At 46.4% G+C, this 21,123-nt stretch overlaps 1 protein-coding gene across 3 annotated transcripts in view; it reads right to left on the bottom strand.

Annotated features, from left to right (window-relative positions):
- Window positions 1-21,123, bottom strand: part of TMEM131L (transmembrane 131 like) — a 522,596-nt gene that overhangs the window by 62,796 nt on the left and 438,677 nt on the right. For 2 of the 3 annotated variants that reach the window (XM_069242819.1, XM_069242829.1), the window contains exons 29-30: window positions 9,149-9,331; window positions 5,255-5,333 (exon numbers count right to left, since the gene is read on the bottom strand). In XM_069242819.1, coding sequence (XP_069098920.1) covers window positions 5,255-5,333; window positions 9,149-9,331 — 262 coding nt within the window. The remainder of the gene's footprint in view (window positions 1-5,254; window positions 5,334-9,148; window positions 9,332-21,123) is intronic. The other variant, XM_069242836.1, reaches the window with a different exon arrangement.

Here is a 21,123-nt window from a genome sequence, read left to right as displayed (position 1 = left end):
AAAGTGCAGAGGATCTTCAGCATGAATCTACACTGGATGTCAGCAGGATGCTAAGCACTACACCACTATAAGCTACAAACAGATGCTTATAAGGTAAGTAGCATTTTCCGTTCGTGGAATGTGTGGCTGTAGATACACATGCTTAGCATAGACTGTAACACAGTTCCTCGCAGACGTGGTGGCTAGAGTGTGGATGATGCAGATATCTAGAATAAAGTCCTTAACACCACCCAGTCCACTAAGGGCTGTTGACGGGATAGAATGTCCACACATTGGTGCTCTGTAAAGGAGTGTGGAGCCAACCAAATGGCTGCCTTGCAAATATCCGGTAGTGGGACTCAAGAAAGTGCATATCTGGACTCAAGAAAACTGCTGGAGTAAAGACTGCTGTGTGCCATGATTGCCACTCTGCCAGAACTGACTGTTCTCAGGGACTGCTACTCTGCCCTGTTGTGCTGCCCTGCTGTCTGCTGATCTCTGTCCTGCACCCAAAGACTATTCATCTCTTCCAGGGTGTGTTCAAGGGGCTGCTAGCTTGCCCCTGGCTCCACTGATGGTCTCTGGGACATCAAATATCTCACAAGCAGCCTCATCGCAGCTGTCGCTGCTGTTCATCAACCTACAAGTGGCCTCATTACATCTATCACAATTGTGCATCAACCTACAAGTGGCCTTACTGCAGCCGTCACCACTGAGCAGAAATCTCATCGTGGTTTCCATTTCTGCTTGCCACTCCACCTGCATCCGGACTTTGACGCTGCCCCACTGCAGTGGCCGGCCACCTCGCACTGCCTCCATAGGGGACCCCTTCAAGTGCTGTCTGCACTGACCAGGTAACCAGAATGCACTGCTTGCAATTGCCTTCCTCAACTCAGATGCCTCCCTGCTCTGTCACAGCACTGGCGGCTGCAGTACCACTTGTTTCCAACGTGTGGCAGTACCATACCTGATAACTGAAGACCTGAACTGCCTGAGGGCTTCCGCTGAGCTCCCTGCACACTGGGAGACAATCACCATCTTAATGTCGATCTAATCCTTGGGTCATTCTTGAACAACCCCAACGCATCTTCGCTGTGCTCATCGCAGAGGGACACACGTACAATAAAGGCTCTAAAATGAGCCCCACATAAAGGGCCAGATGTAGCAAAGGGTTTTACCCATTCTATGTCTATGGGAAAATGTGTTTGTACATATGGCCCAAAGTGCCTTATTAGATACTCTTTAAAAGTAAGCACCTATTGGATGTTTTAATGCATTAGTCGTGATTCGTTCAGATAAAGAATCTTTTTTTTTATATAAACATGTGTGGAGTATTTTTATGGTGTTGTCACTGTATTTACTGGTGTATTGCACAAGTACTTTACACATTGCCTTCTAAGTTAAGCCTGTCTGCTCTGTGCCAAGCAGCCAGAGGGTAAGCACCAGCTAATTTATGTTGTGTAATTGATTCTCTGACTAGGATTGTGGCCCCTTACTTGGATACTTAGTGCATACCTCTGCCAACCAGAGACCAAATTTCTAACAGGGGGTGAGGTGCAACCTCCCTGGGTCGAGCAGGTAGAATCCTCCTTACATTATGGTAGTAGGTCTAAATACAACTAGTTGTGCTTACCTTGGAGAAGGGCTGACCTCTCAAAGGTTTTTCAAAGGGGGAGGGGAGAAGCCAGTCTGGTTTATGGAATGGCTTGGACGTGTCAATAAAGTACACAAGACTTTTCTTGGCCTTTAATATGTGTGGTACCTTTGCCGCAACAGAATATGGTTGCTGACAGAAGACTGGGAGCTCTATGGTTTAGTTTAGGTGAAAGGGAAACACCACCCTAAGGAGGAACTTTGCATTTGTTTTAAGAACAACCCTGTCCTTGTGAACCTGTAATGAAGGGTTCTTGCTGGGTGAGCGCTTGTAGTTCACAAATATATCTAAGCGAACAAACAGCCACCAGGAACGCCACTTTCCAAGACAGGAACTGAAGGAGACATGAATGCATAGATGCAAATGGTTAACTCCATGAACCTGGTAAGGACCACACTGAGATTACACACAGGAGGCATTCTAAGGGTTTTTTACTCTTGACACCCTCCATGAAGTTACTTACCTTTGGTAATGCTTTTTCTGCCTTGATAACTCCGATGTGCCAAAGGTTGGGCACTGCACATTCTCTGCAGTGGCAAGTAGATCAATCGAAGGTTCTCATCACTAATGGAAGATGCCCTGAGCCATCTACAAGAGTAATTGCCATGTGTGATTACATCTGTGACCCACAGGCCAATGTCAGCTCAGTTTGTCCATCCAGGCATTTAAAGATCCTGTCAGGTGTTGAGCAGCCAGGGAGATGCCCTGATTGTTCATCCATTTCCAGAGCCGCAGAGCCTCCTGGCACAGGACCGACAACCTCACGCTGCGCTGTTTGTTGCTGTATCACATGTGGTTGTGTTGTCCACAAGTATTAGTACCCCTTGATGGTAGGGAGAAATGCCTTCAGTGTCAAGCAAATTTCTTTCACCTTCAGCAACTTGATGTGAAGATGAGTATCTGTTGGAGATTAGAGTCTTCTAATCTGCACCTTACCCTGATGACATCCCCAGCCCAGCAATGAGGCATCAATTGTAACCATTAGCTCTGGGTGGGATAGGGAGAGATATCTGCCACAGCAACCACTGCATATCTTTTGCAGTCTACTTTGATATCTGGATGGAATCAGACACATTGCCCTGGTGCTGAGGCCCAGAGAGACTTCAAATCCCACTGCAGAGGCTGTATATGCCACCTGGTGTGGCCCACAAGCAGAATGCAGGAAGCCATAAAGCCCAGAAGCCTCTCACGGAGACCTAGGTCAAGGGTGGAGACATGAATTACACAACCCGGAATTTCTTGGACTCATGAGGCAGAAGAATGTTTCACTAGAGAATAATAACCAGGATGGCTCAGATGAAGGGGAGCCACTGTGAAGGAGTGAGGTCTGATTTCACCAGGTTGATGAAAAGCCAACAGATCAACAGATCACCCATTGCCTGGAGTTGGTCGACAACTGTTTAAGGCAAGTCAGCCTTCAGTAGCCACTCATCGAGGGTATGGGAACACTGGTATTCCCAAACTCTGCATATAAGCTGCAACCACCACCATCACCCAGGTGAACAACTAAGGAGCAGCAGTAAGGTCAAAGTGGACTGAAAGTGTTTGTGGCCTGCTTGAAACCGTAGGTAACGCAGGAAGGGGATGTGAAAGTATGGGTCCTTTAAGTCCAGGACTACCACCCAGTCCAATGGAGAGGACAGAAATGTTTTGGGCCAGGGTGAGCATCTTCATCTTGTCCTTCTGAAAGAAGAAGTTCTAAGGTGAAGGTCTAGGATGGGATTAAGGCCCACATCCTTCTGTGACAAAGGAAAATAACAGAAGTAGGAATCAGTCCTGATGCCAGCAGCCACTCTATTGCTTCATTGGACAAAAGAGCCTGAGCTTCAACACAGAGTTTTGAGAAGTGGTCCTCAAGGAGGTGTTGGGATATATGTGGCATGTCTGGGGATAGGACAGGAAGGCTATGGAGAATCCGTGTTCCACTATCTGGAGAACCCACTGAACTGACGTAATGCTCTGCCCTCTGGAGAGATAAAAGGTGATTATACCTCCAACTGGGCAATAATTTGTCATCTAGGTGGAATTAACGTGGTTTTGCTGTGGCTTCATGGGTGGGTGTTGGTGTTTGGGTAGCATGGGGCTCCAAAGGGCCTGGATGATGTTGGCCTGCTCCCTGGCATTGCCCTCAACAGGACTGCAAGGCGTCTTGCTGCTGAGGCACCTATTGGGCACTTTTGTTGAGGACAATGCTCAGTAGGTTACGATAGTCCTAGAGAGCAGGTGGCTGCTTGCTCTCTTTAAATCTCTCTAAAGCAAAGTCAGACCTAGTTCAAAACAGCCTGTCAAAGGGCATGCCCATTATGGACTGCTGTCCGTCAGATGAAAACCTTGCGGAGTGACTCCATGCTGGGTGCTAAAGCACCACGCTGCTTCTGACTGCCCTACCCAGACAGGTAGTATTATCCAGACCGGAATGTATCTTGCACTTTGCTGTGTCTTGACCACTGGAAATAAGATACTGCAAGGTCTGTCTGAGGTGTTCTTGGACAGCCGGCAATATTTCAGCCATCCTGTCCCACAGCATTTGTGAGTACCCATCCTGGAGGCAGAAGGTGACATTCTCTTTACAAATGTTTCCATTCTTTTGGAAGTTCGTTCATACGGAGCCGTACGGAAGACATTTTAGTCCTGGTGGCTGGTGGATGCCTTTACCATCATGTTCTCTGCGATGCGATTTAGTAGAAGAAAATCCAGGCTTGTGTTGTCTTGGCTCTTGCTTAGTCACAAGTGGACTGGGGGAGGTGGGGAAGGGATCCTAGTTTCACCCAGGTGCCTACCAGTAAGCTATTAGAGGGCCTAGCTGAAAGGCTGTAAATGCTCTTGGGTGGTCTGAGCTAGGTTGAGGCCCTCAGTGAGGATATTTGTTCTTCACTTCATGCATGGGAAGATTTAGGTCCGGGACCTCTGCTTCTCTCCTGATGACCATGGTGAAGGAGGTGGAGTCTTCAGTAGCTATCATCTGGTTTGAGGAAGATAGTCTAGTACCTGGTGATGTGTCCAAGCCACTGCTGTCCTGAAGATCTTGAAATATGTCCTCTTCATCAGAAAAAACACCTTCATAATCACTATCCTCATTTTAGTGTTGCTATGATTCTGGGTTGGATTGGGCATAATACTGCTGGCCAGTGGATAGGGGCTGATCTTTCAAATCCAAGAAAACTAGGGGATCTGTAACTGGTGTCAAGGCTCGAGCTGGTGTGATCAGATGTAGCCAGCTGTTTCGCTGGGGCCGGAGGTGCCGATCCCATAAATTGACCACAGGCGGAGGCCAAGAGGGTCAGTCTGTACCACAGCTGTTGATGTGAGCTGGTGACAGTCACTGTTTAAACCTAGCCACTTTGGAGCCTATATCCACACACTGTAAAGAACTCTAAATTTGAGGGAGGAAAATCTACCTCCAGATCCCTGTTGGCAGAATTCCAGGTATACCAAACACTTAATGACTCTCCTAGTGCTATAATTTCTTGATAACATGCTCTATCTGCGTTATCTATGAAATAAAGGTATGTACATTTAAAGCAATTAATATCAGGAAATAAATAAAGCATCAGAGGAAGGACATATGAAACAGACAGCAGATTTTAAAAGAGACAACACAAAGATCAATTTTATTTTTACCTTTTGTTGCAAACACTGTGTGCTAAATTCAGTGCTACAGGATTGTCCGCGGGATAGTCATTCAGAGGGAAATGTTCCCCTAAATAAATAATAAAAAATAATGTACTGTGAACCAATGCTCTTTGAAACAAACATGTGACTTTGCCAATGGAAATTACACATTCATTCTACAGGGAGGAACACCCAATAAACAAGGTATGGAAGCTCCCATGACACAGACCTCTTATGACTCAAAGGACAACTCGCTGTGAAATGAGCACGCACCATTCCCATCTCATTCTAAAAGAACTAAGGGCCAGATGTAGGTAGCCTTTTGCGCCTCGCAAATGGCGAAAAAATGCCGTTTGCGAGGCGCAAAAGGCCTCACGCGATGCAGAAACACATTTTGCGAGTCGTTACCGACTCGCAGAAATGTGTTTCCGACTCGCAAATAGAAAGGGGTGTTCCCTTCCTATTTGCGATTCGCACCGCGATGTAGAGTTGATTTGTGACGGCAAAAGCGGTCTCAAATCAACTCGCAGTTACCATCCACTTGAAGTGGATGGTAACTCATTCGCAAACGGGATGGGGTCCCCAAGGGACCCCTTTGTGAATGCTCACAAAATTATTTTTTCAGAGCAGGCAGTGCCTACTCTGAAAAAAAACGAAACAAAAAGGTTTCGATATTTTTTCTATTTGCAGCTCGTTTTCCTTTAAGGAAAACGGGCTGCAAAGAGAAAAAAAAAACTGCTTTATTGAAAAGCAGTCACGGACATGGTGGTCTGCTGTCTCCAGCAGGCCACCATCCCCGTGAGTGCCTAGACTTGCTATGGGGTCGCAAACTGCGACCCACCTCATAAATATTTATGAGGTGGGTCTTTGCGACCCCATAGCGAGTCGCAGAAGGTGTCTGAGACACCTTTCTGCAATGCGAATTGCGAGTTGCAATTTGCGAGTCGCTATGACTCGCAAGTCGCAATTTGTGACTTACCTACATCTGGCCCTAAGTTTCTACTTGTAACCCTTCATAGGCCTTAGTCTTTATTAGTTGAAATGTCAACCTCAGGATAAGCATACCCCAACTGTCAGTCAGGGCTAGCACAACCTATATGCAGTTTGATGGACTTGCTACAGTGGTGCGTGTCAGTGGTGTGTACATCCATTGTGCTCGGCCTGCAATACATCCTGCATTATCTGAAGATTACCCACCACTGTTTTTCAACAAAAAAAATGTCTGTGCAGTAAAAATAGTCTTACATCCTCTAAGTACCCTGAAACTCATTCCAAAGACATTGATCATGTAATGGACAGGATTTATGCCCATTAAACCTCGAACGGGGATCAACCACTGACCTGATCAATCCCAACCACACTTCACATTGACCAACCCTTCCAGGTAGCATTCTCTTCACATTCTATATCTATGGCATACCTACAATTATCCGACCCTCTGTAGGCAGTCAACATTGCAATGCCACTTGCACAGGAGAATAAATAACATCCATGTGAAAAGGTAAAGAATGAAGTATTAGTGCAATTTTCAAGATTTTGCAGTGTGTGCTTGGATATTTGCAAGACGAAGTGACTTGTACAAAAATTTAAATGTTAGGTACAGTAGGTTATTTATGTTCCGTTACCCACCTTACTCAAATCAACATCACTGAGAGTGGCTAGGCACTGGCTAGATAAGGCAATTTTCTTGGTCATGTCTACATGAAGCTATATGGCTTGCTTAACAAGTTGTGAATCACTACCAGAGCAAGAAGGTTCACTCTTGGGATAAAACAGGTTTGAATTCGATTAACCATTTGGTCACAACGAACATAAAAATGTTTCTGATGAACTCATGCTTATATTTCACTGAATAAACTCACAAAAAGAACTGTTAAAGGGTAAAGGCAAGTTTTTGAGTTGTAGTCTGTAAGGGGTGAAAAGTTCAAAACATTTTGTCTAAGACAGACAAGTGTAAGTTTCAAATTTCCTCTGGCAATAAGCCTCAAATAAGATGACATTTAGTAATTTACAAAAAGAGAACAGCTCCCTTGGCATGAAAGATGATGTTCCCTGCCATTTGCTCTGCTATTGGTCACGCATGAGGAATTCATATTAGCTGGCAGGCAAAGCATGGCATCAGTAGAAAAGGCTAGATAGGTGACATCAGCTCCTCAAAAATCATTTTGATGAAGCTTAGTAAATATATGGAGGGGTTGACAAATCTCCTAATTCTCACTCTATCACCAAAAGATCATCTCTCAGGGTAGATGGCTCTTTCCTGATGGGTGTGCAGGAGCTATGATTAAAAAAGAAATGATGGAGCCAAAAGCATTAGTGAGCACCTGATGCTGTCCTTTGACTGACAGTATCTTGTACTAGGAAGAGCAGGAGGGAACACATAGTGAAGCTTAGCCATCCAAGACTGCTCCCATATAATATGAACTCCACATCATTCAGGAGTCAAAGTGTCTGTATTTCATTGAGACTGTAAAGTCCACCTGTACAGACCCCCGGCTGCACAAGTGATATTAAGGATGAGCTGGGTGACTTTCTATTCATCTAGTACGTGGGAAAGTTAACTAAACCTCTCCGTGCTAAGGGTGAGTATCTCTGCACTGTGGGAATGAAGGAGGAAAACATTCTGAGAAATTGCTCCCTCACAACCAAACCAGCTGGAATTGGGGGGAGTATCACCCCACTTCTGTAAGTAAAACAGGGTGACTGTATTGAGTGTAAATGAAGACCAGCATGGATTTTGTCATTGGCAATAACACTAGTATGGCAATGAAGACTGCCTGCATATTTATAAGAATATATATGATTTGTCTCAAAGCACGTATGGAACGATCCGTGCAGTCAGTTCTCCCCCTGCCAACTTCAATACATTTATACAAATCTGTGGTCAGAGAAATGTGGTATTAAAAGGAAGAAAGATCAGCCTATCCACATGAGCAGATTAAGGACCGAAAGTGAAATGGGTGGCTGTTGCCACAACACTTGAATGGAGAGTATGACTCTGCCTAAAAAATACCAGTGTCACTAATGTGTAGGAAAAGAAAACAGCACTTCAATATAGAGTATGGTTCTGCCTAAAAACACAACGTCACTAGTGTAGGAAAGGACAGAAGACATTCAGCTGAAAGGCGAGAGACCTTCACTTCGCAGGACTGTACACAACTGACCCATTAGAATGAAGAAAGTCAGTACATGGAAAAATGGACATGCAATCCAGTGAATTCACTCTGAGGAATTTAAGCTGCTGCTGATTTTGTGGATAATCTTGTGACTGGACTGTACTTGGATGGGACGTGTTACTACCTTAATGGGTTTTTGAAGGAGATCAGTAGTGCATTTAACATACCAGCTCTGGAGTAAATTTCTTGATCATTTATTTATGAAATGAAATCAAGAGTCACCCGCACAATGGAGTTACCATGCTGTCAAAGCTGTTCTTGTGAAACCATGTCATGATGGTAGCAACTCAAAGCAGGAGTTCATTAGATGTCTGGATTACAGACAATACAAGCACATCTTGCGCAAACTGTCTTTTGAACACAACAAATGTTCCAAAACCCAAAGCACTGCTGAACAGCAAACCAAGTAGGAATAATAGGACAAAAAAGAGAAAGCAACACAATGAAAGAGAAACTGAAAAAAGGCCCTACCAAATGGAAATTCTGAGAGTAGGAGAAAACAATTTCAATCCATAAAAGGCTGGAAACAGTCAAGACTGTGCACCTGCACGGGGTAACGCATGTGGGTTTATATTGTGTACATGCACATGGATTTGATAAAGAGCTCAGAATCTTGCCACTAGTCACAGGGTACCAGAATAGAAATGAGAAAGAACGATGGAATAAACAGTATCACACATGCCTACATATACTATATTCAAACATGCTTATATCATTGGTTACTCACTAGACGGAACAGCACTTCTTGTTGCAACCACAGGTCTTTTGTCACCATCTGAACTGCTGGTACTACTCCAGCTCCCCCAACTTCCACGACTCGCTCGCACGCTCCCCCGAGTGCTACCACAGTCAGAACTTGAATCTGAAGACATCTTCTCTCTACAATTCTGTTTAGGAGTGTGAAAAACCTCTGAAAAAAACAAAGACGTCAACAGTATCACTGTAGGCCTTGGTCACATGCATTTTTGAGCTGCTCTAAGGCAGAGAGAAAGGAATACGTTACTTACCCTTAAGCATCTGTTCATAGCAAGTAGTGCTGTAGATTCACATGCTTTGCATACTCCTGCCTCTAGTGTTGGGTCCAGATGTGTGCAAGTTGTTTTAGATTGACTCCTTCTCTTGTTGACAATGTGCATGGGCATCAACTCCGCTGTTAGATTGTTTTCCCACAGGTAGGTGAGTGTAGAGTAGGTTTAAGTAAAGAGATGTCCATGTGAATATAAAGTAAAAACTGCAACAGCAACAGGTGTCCATGGGAGGAGGGTGGGCACATGTGAATCTATAGCACTACATGCAACAAACAAATGCTTACAGGGTAAATTAACATTCCATTCGAGGCATGCGAGGCTGTAAATACACATAATGTAAAGCAGTCCTCCTCAGAAGCGGTGGGTAACCAGTGGGTGTCGCAGTTGTCTGAAAAAGTGTATGTAGTACTGCCTGACCTACATAGGCTTGTTGGTGTGCTAGAACATCCACATAATGTTTAGTGAAGGTGTGTGGTGTAAACCATATATCTGCTTTCCATATGACAACTACTGGAATATATCCTGGGTGAGCCATGGATACAATTTTCTTCCTAGCAGTGTGTGCTCTAGGAGGTGTAGGTAGCAACCTTTTGGCTTTAGAAAAATATGTTTCAATGCTCTTAACTATGCATCTGGCTATACCTGCCATGGACATAGGCTTTCCTTTATGGGGTGAGGGGAAAATAGTTGTTTTAATTTTTCTGAAAGTTTTAGTTCTTTGTATTAATGTAGAACATAAGGGCTTTTTTTTTTTTAAAACATCTAGTATGTGGACAGCCCTCTCTGCAACTCAATCTGGTGATGGGAAAAACAGCACCTCAATTGATTGGTTCAGGTGAAAATGAAAGACATCTCTAGGGTAGATTTTCGGGTTGTGCAGAGAACCATCCTGTCTCCATGGAGTTTGAGGAAAAGGTTTTTCGAAGCTTATAGCCTGGAGCTTACTAACAGGTCTAAGTGAGGCACTAGCAGTTAAAAATGCTACCTTCGAAGAGCAGTACTGAAGAGGGCACGTATGCAGGGGTTCAAATGGAGGGCCCATTAGTCATGTAAGAACAATGTTAAGGTTCCATGAGGGTTCAGGTGGAACATATGATGGAATAACTCTTGAGCCGCTCCATGGAGGCTTTAATGACTGGTATTTTGAATAAAGAGATGTGTTGTCTTTTCTGTAAATAGGCAGCCTGTAGGAAGCTGGCTCTCTATATAGTGAACTAAAATGCAGTACACTGTGTAGAGAGTCCAGTGGATCCCCAAAGGTTTGCAGAGGCAGAAATAGACTAGTGTTTTTTCATCGTAGTGTGGGTGAGCAGTTAGGCTTATCAAGGAGTTGTGTTAAGCATTGGTTGTACTCATAGATGGAATAAATGAGACACATTCAAAGAATAAATCTGAGACCAATTTAGAAAAGTAAAGTTTGCTTTTATATAAGCTTTGAAATAAAGAACTTTGTTATAAGGTAAGCAGATTATATATTTAATATAATTATCTGGTTCAAGAATTGAAATCCCATCCTCAGGGTTTTAGACTAGCAAGGTTTGTGTTGGTACCAAAAGTGCTCCCACAGCGGCAGAGGGGCAGCTGGGTGCAGAGGTCAGAGTTGGTGCCCAATGTTAATCAATGGAGACTTGGGGGAGGGATTCAATGATAATGCACTGCTCTCAGTAAAGTGCAAGTGGTGTCAGAGATTGGTTTCTGGGGGGTGAGGCAAGTACTTTAAGTGGCACAGGGGCAGTGGGGTGCAGAGTGCCAACACAGTGTTGGGTGCCCAATAATATCCAATGAAGACAGGGGGTATCTGCTGAAGTGCTGCTTACAGGTGAGTAAAGCAGTGTCAAGGGTCGATCACCTAGAGTTGAGGTAAGTAAAATGGGGGGGAGGGGGCACAACCCAGCACCAAGCTCACACCCTCAGCGGCATGGGGACGGTCGGGTGCAGAGTGCCAACACAGTGTCGGGCGCTCAATGTTATTTAATGGAGGAGATGACTTTCAGAAACAGACAGTAGGCTCTGTGAGAAAGTAGCCTCTTTCTAGCATGGTTACCCCCATTTGTGGCCTGTTTGTCAGTGTGTTTGACTGTGTCACTGGGATCCTGCTAGCCAGGACCCCAGTGCTTATGGTTGTGGCCTACTTGTCAGTATGTTTTACTGTTTTGTCAGTATGCTTGACTGTGTCACTGGAGTCCTGCTAACCAGGACCCCAGTGCTTATGCTCTCTCTGTTCCCAAATTTGTCACTACATACTGGTAACTCAGTATTTCATCCCAAATTGGCATACTGGTGCCCCCTTATGAGTCCCTAATATATGGTACTTAGGTACCGAGGGCACTGGGGTTCCAGGGGATCCCTATGGGCTGAAGCATTACTTTTGCCACCCATAGAGAGCCCATGCAAATGCTTCTACAGGACTGCCATTGCAACCTGTGTGAGATGGTGCATGCACCATTTCACAGCCATTTACACTGCACCAGTTCACTTATAAGTCCGCGATTTGTCAGGCCTCCCAATCCTGAAGGCTGGGTGCAAAGTACCTGTGTGTGGGCACCCCTGCACTAGCAGAGGTGCCCCCACGTCATCCAGGACCATTTTCTCAGAGTTTGTGAATGCACGGATGGCATTTTACGTGTGCACTGGACATAGGTCAATACCTGTGTCCAGCTTCACAATGGTAACTCCAAATATGGCCATGTAAGGTGTCTAACAACTGAGAATTGTACCCCAATACTAATTCTAGTATTGGTTTTACAATTCCATTCTAGTATTGGCTTTACGGGTCCATAGTGGAGCTGGGAGCACCACTATGGACCCCCAGTACTGCCACACCAGCCTTCTGAGGTTTTCCAGGCAGCCCCAGCTGCTGCCACCTCACTGACCGGTTTCTGCCTCTCCTGTTGCTTGGGCAGCACAAGCCCAGGAAGGCAGAACAAAGGATTTCCTTTGAGAGAGGGGTGTTACACCCTCTCCCTTTGGAAATAGGTGTTACAAGCACGGGAGGGGGGGCCTCCCAGAGCCACTGGAAATGCTTTGAAGGGCACAGATGGTGCCCTCCTTGCATAATCCAATCTACACTGGTTCAGGAAACCCGGGTTCCTGCTCTGGCTCGAAACTGCACAAAGGAAAGGGGAGTGAGCACTCCTCGGTCTATCACCACCAGAGTGTCCATGGGTTTTGCCATCTTGCATTCCAAGGTGTTGGGGCACTCCCGGAGCATCTAAGTGGCCAGTGCCAGCAGGTGGCATCTGAGCCCTCCCCTGATAGGTGCTTACCTGGTTAGGTGATCAATCCCCCATTCAGGGCTATTTAGGGTCTCTCTCTTGGGTGGCTCTTCAGATTCGGAATGCAAGACTCCAGCAGGAATCAATCGTCTGCATCCTTTACTTCATCTTCTACCAACAGAACCGCAGCCAAAAACCCTCCAGGAACTCTACAAACTGCAACAAAGATGGAAAGACGACTTCTGCAACATTGTATCTTCAGCTCCTGCCTGCAACTGTTTCCAGGTCGTGCCTCCTCCGAGGACTGCCCGTCTTCAGCCTGCACCAGATGAAGCAAAGTAATCTCCAGTGGAGTGATGGAGGCATATCACTGCTTCAGCAGGCACCTCTCTGCAGCGAGGACCGGTGGCATGGGTCCCCTTTCCAGACGATGAGTGGACCAAGCAACACGGGTGGTGGACTAACATGACCCCGAGAGTCCCAACATCCAGCTGTCCAACTTTGGTGGAGGTAAGAGCTTGCCTCCCCACGCAAGACAGTACCCCCATGCACCGCGTGACTTGCAGTTGCCAAGGCTTGTGCGTGACCTTCCAAGAAGTTCTTCGTGCACAGCTTAGGCCCCCAGCGCTCCATCCTGCAACTCACAGCTTTCTGAGTGGTTCTATGGTGGCGTAGGATCCCTTTGTGTCATGCTGCGTGGGCCTCCAGCTGCACCTTCTTTGCGCGCTGCCTGGTCTTCTGGGGGCTCTCTGAGTTGCTGAGAGCCGCCTTCTGTGTCTCCCTCCTGGGTAGAGGCCACCAGGTCCCTCCTGGTCCCGGGCAGCGCCATTTTCCATTAACCACAAGCTTTGCGTGTGCCAAGGCTTGTTGGTGGAATCCAGAGCCGCAAACCAGACTGCAATCATCCATCCGGCGTGCGACATCTTCTGCACCAACCAGGAACTCGCAACTCTCTTCTTGGGTGCAAAACTGACTTTGCCTTCTCACCGGTGGTTCTTTTTTGCACCTTCATCCGAGTTAGCAGGGGCTCCTGTTCTCCCTGGACTCTTCAGTGGTTCTTGGACTTGGTCCCCTTCTTCCGCAGGTCTTCAGGTCCAGGAATCCATTGTTAGTGTCTTGCATTCTCTTCTGGTTCTTGCATAATCTTCTATCACAACCTCCTGTGTGTTTCAGGAAACATACTGTGATTTACTCCTGTTTTCCTGGGCTCTGAAAATCTAACAACTCCCTAGTGTGAGCACCTCTTGGGTGCCCTCCGAGTGAACATATGACTAAATCCATCACTGGATTCAGTGAAGGTTTATTAATATGAGATGTTTGATAGCCAACATCCCTATTGTCAGTGAATCCATCACGTAGTTGGGGAACTCATAATGACCAGTACCCAGCACATGTACTTAAAATTGCTTCACTGTTCACTTACTATGTCTGAGAATTGACAAAGACATAGCAGGGGTATATCTGCTCATGCAAGTATGCCCTCACATGTGATATAATGCACCATGCTTTTAAAGCTTGAAGGCCTGTCAGAGGGTTGACTTGCATATATTCCATGCAGTGTAAAGGGCACACAGACTGCGTGCCATGTTGTGTTTTCATTTTAGTTCTGCACCAACACATGCAGCCTGTGAAAGCAGCACTGTGTGCACTTAGTGAGGGGGTCCCCGATGGTGGAACAATTTGTGCTGCAGCCCGCAGGGGCCTTCCTTTAGTACTGCTTGCCCTAGGTACCAAAGTACCATTTACTATAGACTTATAGTGGCAGCTAAAGGTTTGCCAATTGGGAAAAACAACTGTGCCGTTTTGGGGAAAGATACCTGGCACTGGGGACCTGTTTAGCAGGGACCCAGTGCACTTTCAGTGTAATTTGCACTAGAAACCAGGCAAAAAGTGATGGGTGACATGTCAAAAGAGGCACTTTCTTACATGACTCTTCCCCTCCCCCCCCCCCAACAAAAACCAAATGTGAGCAGATGAAGCTACCCTTCCCAGACGAGTCTTCTTCTAAGTGGAAAAATCTGGGCCATCAACATTGGCATGGTCAGTCCCTGGTCTGTGTTCCAATGTAAAGTCCAATCCTGTAGGGAGATGGACCAAGTTAACAGTTTGGGATTTTCACCTTTCATTTGCATTAGCCATGTGAAAGGACTGTAGTCAGTTTGAACTAGGAAGTGAGAACCAAACAATTATGGCTGCAGCTTCTTCAGGGACCAAACCACAACAAAGGCTTCCCTCTCTATGGCACTTCAACGCTGCTCTCTGGGGAGTAACATCCTGTTAATGAATGCAACAGGTTGGTCACTGCCATCATCATTGATTTAGGAGAGGACTGCTTCTATCCTATGTTCAGAGACATCTGTCTGAACAATGAACTGCTTAGAGTATTCTGGAGCTTTCAGAATAGGTGCTGAGCCCCTTGTTTCTTTCAGGGTGTCAAAGGGATGTTGAGAGATTATTGTCTAGTTTACCTTTTTGGGGATCTTTTTGGATTTGAGTGCTGTGAGGGGGGGGGGGGGGGGGGGGGGGGGGGAGGTTCACAATGTTCCTATAGCCCTTCACAAATCTTCTGTAATACCTAGCCAAGTCAAGGAATGCCCTGACTTGGGTCTGGGTTGTTCGAGCTTCCCAGTCCAGAATAGTCTGGATCTTGAGTTGGAGTGGTGGAGGAAATTGGTCTCCACCTACCAGGCGTCCCAAAGTATACAACCTGACCCTGCCCTACCTGGCAACTGCTTGCCTTGATAGTGAGGCCTGCACTTTTCAGAGCCTCAATGAACTTTCTAAAGTGGATCAGGTGGACCTGCAAGGTACAGATGAAGACAGCAATATCATCTAGATATCCTGGGTCTTATAACCCAGCAAGGACTTTGTTCACCAACCTCTGGAAGATGGCAGGGGCATTCTTAAGACCGACCGGCATAACAGTGAACTGATCATGCTCATAAGGGGAGGAGAATGTATGTCTTTCTTTTGCTCCTGGACTCAGGCCTATCTGCCATTACCCTGACGTGAGATCAAAAGTACTCAGATAGTTGGCTCCTCCCAATCTGTCAATGAGTTCATCTGCTCTTGGAATTGGGTGGGCATCTGTCTTGGTCACTGGACTGAGATCTCTACAGTCCACTCTACACAGAACCTCATCTCTTTCTTTCCACCCTGGGAACGAGGTTTGGGGACTAGCACAACTTGGCTGGCCCAGGGGCTCTGAGTGCTCAGTAACTCCCAATTCCAGCATCTTGCTGACTTCAGCTTTGTTGCTCTCCTTGACATGGTCAGATTGTCTGTATGATTTTGTCAGGTAAACTGTCTCCAGTGTCAACATCATGGGAGCACCAGGAAGGTCTGCCAGGGGTCAAGGAGAAGAGTTCAGCAAACTGGTGCAAGACCTGTCTGCAGTCAGTCAGCTGCTGGCCGCAGAGGGGGTCTGAAAAGACTACTCCCCGTACTGAGCCATTTTTAGGATTGCTTGAGAGAAGACCAGGGAGAGGCTGGTAGGGTTTCCAGCGGTTTACATGGATTACCCTCTTTGATTCCTGCTACTGCCAAAGTCCACTAGATAGGTGACTTCCTCTTTCTTTTCTAGGATGGAGTAGGGTCCACTCCACTTTTCTGGGAGGTCCTAGGGGCCACAGGCTCCAACGCCCATACTTTCTGCCCAGGTTGGTGTACCATCAGAGCAGCTTTTTGGTCAAACCAGAACTTCTGGAGCTCTTGGCTGGCCTCAAGATTTTTGCTTGCTTTTATGTACTCAAACAAAGGACAAGCATATAATCCACTATGTCCTGCTTGGGCTCTCAGAGTTCTCTACCATCCTGCCTTTACAATTCAAAGAGGTCCCCTAGCAGAATGTTCAAACAAAACTTTAAATGGGGAGAACGCCAATACCTTCTGTGGCACTTCCCTGTAGGCAAAAAACAGGCAAGGAAGTAGGTCAACCCATCTCCTTCTGAGTTTCTCAGGGAGCCCACCAATCATGCCTTTGAGGGTCTTGTTAAATATCTCAACAAGACCATTGCAATTGGATGATATGAGGAGGTGAACTTATAGGTCAAACCATATTCAGCCCACATGTGCTTCTGGCAGCCAGGCAGGAAGCTTGTGTCTCTGACACCACCTCCTTAGGAAACCCCACTCTGCTTCAGGGTACCTGGTGGCATGATCCACTATCACCTGTATAAATCTGTTCTCTGATGCTGTTGGAGGGTTAAGGGGGCCAACAACGTCAACCCCAACCCTTTCACAGTGACCCAAAACCAATGAAAGTGGAATTAAGTGGGGCTTTGGTTGTTCTCCTGTCTTAACACTGGCATGACAGGTCACAACAGGAGTTGCAAAACTCCTTCACTTTCTGTGACATGTCTGGCCAGCAGAAGTTGTTGACCAACCGACTCCAAGTTTTTGTCTGGCCAACATGTCCAGCAAAGGGGGATGTCATAGGCCAGTGTTAGGAGGAACTCTGCATTGCTGAGGAACAACCAGTCTCCTGGTGGCACCAGGTTTAAGGTCTCTGGCCTCTTTATACAGGAGCACCTCTTCCCAATATGTCCTGTGGGTACCACTAACATCACCTTTTCCCTGTGCAGCAGCCTGCCTCAAGTCTTTAAGAGTGGGACAGGTTTGTTGTCACTGGCTCAGATTTTCCCTAGAGGGCCCCTCTGGTCCTAGGAGCTCTGAAGTGTAAGACCCAAGCTCCTGAGGGTCAGTTCCCCTGGGGCTGTTCAGTTTTCTCCCTCAGGAGAGAGATCCTGCTCTGATCTGTTTGGAAGCTGGTCCCCCTGTCGTCCTGCCTTTTCCCTTGGTAAGCTGGGCCCTTATTATCCCAACCTCCAACTGTACTTTTTCATCCTGTGCTTGGGTTTTGATGCATCCCACTCAGTGATAACCAGCATAGCTGCATGGGTTTTTCTTTCTACCTCAGCTCACGCTGAGGAGTCCAGGTCATTCCCTAGCAGAGACTGGACTGTATAGCATGGGATACCACCACCTTCTTTTGGCCTGTAACCCCTCCCCATTCTAAGGACACCACTGCCATGGGATGGGCCTTAGCCTGATCGTCAGCGCTGAGGACAGTATATGTATCTCCAGAAAGATACTGGTCTGAGGGCATGAGTTGCTGAGTCACCATGGTGACACTGGCACCAGTGTCTCTCAGTGCTTCAACTTGAATCCTATTTTTATGAGGCTGTTTCTGTACTTCTCCACACTACTGGGCCAGACAGCCAGAACAGCTACATCTACCCCATCCTCTGAGACTAGAGTTGCCTTAGCAGGCTCACTGACATGGTCAGGGTCAGAAATCCCATCTTGAGACTTAAAACTGCATTTACTGCAGGTGCACTAGAGGTAATCTTTTTGTTGGGACGGTTAAGATCTCCAGTTTTGTGTCCATTGGTTTTGCAGTTATGGCACCAAGCCTTTCTGGGATCCCAATGTTTCCCTTTGGATCCACCCTTGGGCTGGGAAGAATCCCGAGGCCCATCTGTGTGCACTTAGCAAGGGGGGTCCCTGAGGGTGGCACAATTCATGCTGCAGCCCTCAGGGGCCTTCCTTTAGTACCCCATGCCCTAGGTACCAGCGGTACCATTTACCAGGGACTTATAATGACAGCTAAAGGTTTGCCAATTGGCAAAAACGACTATGTAGTTTTGGGGAACAAGATCTGGCATTGGGGACTTGTTTAGCAGGGACTCAGTGCACTTTCGAGCAAAAAAAGTGTGTGTGTTTTTTGGGGGTTTTTTGGTGGTAGGGAGGGGTATGGGGGGGGGGGATGACAATGTCAAAAGAGAAACTTTCCTACACAGCCACCGCATCCAGATGTAATCTTATGGACGTGAATACCAGGCCAGATTTTTTTGAATTATCAATTTGTTTTGAATGACAATAACAGACAAACCTTTTCCATTTTGCAGCACAGCATGCTCGGGTGGTTGGCCTACGGGCCTCTTCAACAATGGTCGTACACTCAGGTGGTAGCTTGAGATAACCAAACTCTATGACCTCAGGTGCCAGATCACCAAGCTGAGAGACTTGGTATATGGTTATAGGTGTGATACCGGCCTGTTAGAGCTTCAGAGCAGAGAGTGAGGAGTTGGGTGGTTTATCAACACTGATCGTCTATCTGACCCTAGGACTGACACCACAATGAATTAAACATTCCTGTAACGGACGCATATGTAGTCGGACATGGGGTACTATGGCAGTGCAAGATGTCATCATCCCTAAGAGGCGCATGACTGTCCTCAATGTTGTTTTTACTGAAATTGAGGTAATAGTGTCTTACAATTCTGACTTCTTGCAGAAGAGGGATAGGCTAATCCTATTTATGTGTTTAGAATAGCTCCTAGGTATGGCTGAACCTGTAAAGGGTGTAGGTGAGACTTGATAATGTTGAAGGTGAATCCTAAGCAGTGGAGCACATCTATTGTAATTTGAATGTGTTGTTGACACTGTTGGTGAGTGTTGGCTTTGATAAGCTAATCATCCAGACAGGGAAATACCTGGGCTTTTTGTCTGCATATATATGGGCCGCTACCACCGCCAGGCATTTGGTGAATACTCTGGGTTCAGTAGCCACCCCGAAAGGGAATTTTCCAAACTGCCAATGATGGTCGCCCACCACATACCACAAATAATTGCAATTAACTGGGTACATTCATATGTGAAAATGGGCACCCTTTCGGTCTAGTGTAGCCATAAAGTTACCCTGTTGGAGAAGAGGATCACATTTTCTAAAATGACCATGTGGAAGTGCTCTGATAGGACATGATGTACTTGTTTGAATGGCCTGGGATCTAAACCCCCAAGCCCTGGTGTTGAAGAGGGACAGGTTCTTTAGCTTCTTTGAGAAGAAGAGCTTGTTTGAGCTAAGTTTGTTTGATGCTCCAGTAATAATGAGTGCGAGGTGGAATGTTTGAAACTGTGGTAGTGAACTCCAGACAATAGCCATGTTGGATAATGGCTAACACCCACTGGTCTGATGTAATTGCTTGTCATGTGGGTAGACAATCCTGTAATTGGCCCCAGACAGGTGTTATATGATCAGGCAGGATAGGGAAGTTTGGTGGTAGGTTTTGCTCCACGCAGGGAGGCACCCTTGCCTCTAACCTTTGGCATTGCTGCTTCTGTAGCAACCATGGTGGTAGCCACTTGAGGAGGTACTTTAACCCCGCTGATGTTGATAGGAGGTGGAGGGGTCTCAGAAGGTTGCCTTTGAGCTCCCACAAAAGCTGGGACAGTAAAAGGTTCTCCGAGGAGCAGCTGTCTGGAAGGCCCACATTGTTTTTGCCGTCTCTGTATTTTTTTTTTTTTATCTTCTCCAACATGGCATCTACTTATGGCCCAAAGAGAAGTTCCTTGTCAAAGGGCATATTAAATACATTTAGTTGTACTTCTGGCTTAAAACCAGAAATTCATAGCCATGCCTGGGGTCAGAGCAAAATTGGAGTATCAATCCTCCAGCAGCAGTGTCAGTAGCATCTAATGCACAACATATTTAGAGGTGTTGGAGATAAGTTTGCCCTGTGCCACATGTGTTTGCCCACATTTTATATTCTCATTTGGGAGATACTGGAGGCGATCCTCTGTTTCATCCCAGTGGGTATGGTTGTAATGCACTAGTAGGCCCTGAGAGTTGGCGGTGAGCAAATGATTAGCAGTTTGTGCCACTAATCTCTTCCCAGCAGCATTAATACATTTGCTCTCCTTGTCAGGAGGCAGGGTATCCCAACTTCCTTGCAAGTTTGCACATTTGGGAGCAGTGACAAGTGAGTCTGGTAGTAACTGGCCCCTAATGTATATGGGATCAGATTGGGAATGCTTGTATTTTTATCTACTTAGGATAAAAGTAGCTCTAACAAGATCCTTAAATATGTCTGCAACGTGTCAGAGTATGCCCTTTATCATAAGGAGATGGTGTGTAGCCCAATGTGTGGTTGAGTGGGTATCAAATAGGAAGTCCTCTTCTACTGGCTCTTTCTGTAGTTCCATGTAATTCAGCAGTTCTGGCTATAACTGCTTGATAAGATGTAGCGTCATCAGGAGGAGAGGGGTGGTCAGGATATCGGTCTGGATCTCTCGCCACTGGGGTATCAGCATCATAGGTACCCCTGGGGTCATCATGTGGTGGTTTCCCAAAGGTATCTTGCGTCCCACCATACCCAGCAGTATCCAAGTGAGGAGTCCCTGGAGGTGAGAGGTCTAATGGGTCTTGCATATACTGAGGTAGCAGAGGTGAAGCTGATGGTGATGCTGGGGGAAGGGACACAGGGCTGGTGGTCTTTTCAACTCTCTTTTGCTGTTTCAGAGGAACTGGCATTTCCAGAGCCTCTTGATAAGTTAGACTTCTTTTAGGTGGTGGTAGACGCGTCTGAGTCAAAGCTTTAGCAAGGATATGCCCGGTGCAAGCCTGGATGGAGATTTGTTTTTGTTTAACATCCAGCTGTTCTTGAGCTCCACTGATG

The sequence above is a fragment of the Pleurodeles waltl genome, chromosome 1_2 (assembly GCF_031143425.1).
Source record: "Pleurodeles waltl isolate 20211129_DDA chromosome 1_2, aPleWal1.hap1.20221129, whole genome shotgun sequence".
Taxonomy (NCBI): Eukaryota; Metazoa; Chordata; class Amphibia; order Caudata; family Salamandridae; genus Pleurodeles; species Pleurodeles waltl.
The sequence above is the reverse complement of the archived record's forward strand: the minus strand, read 5'-3'. Positions and strand labels throughout refer to the sequence as shown.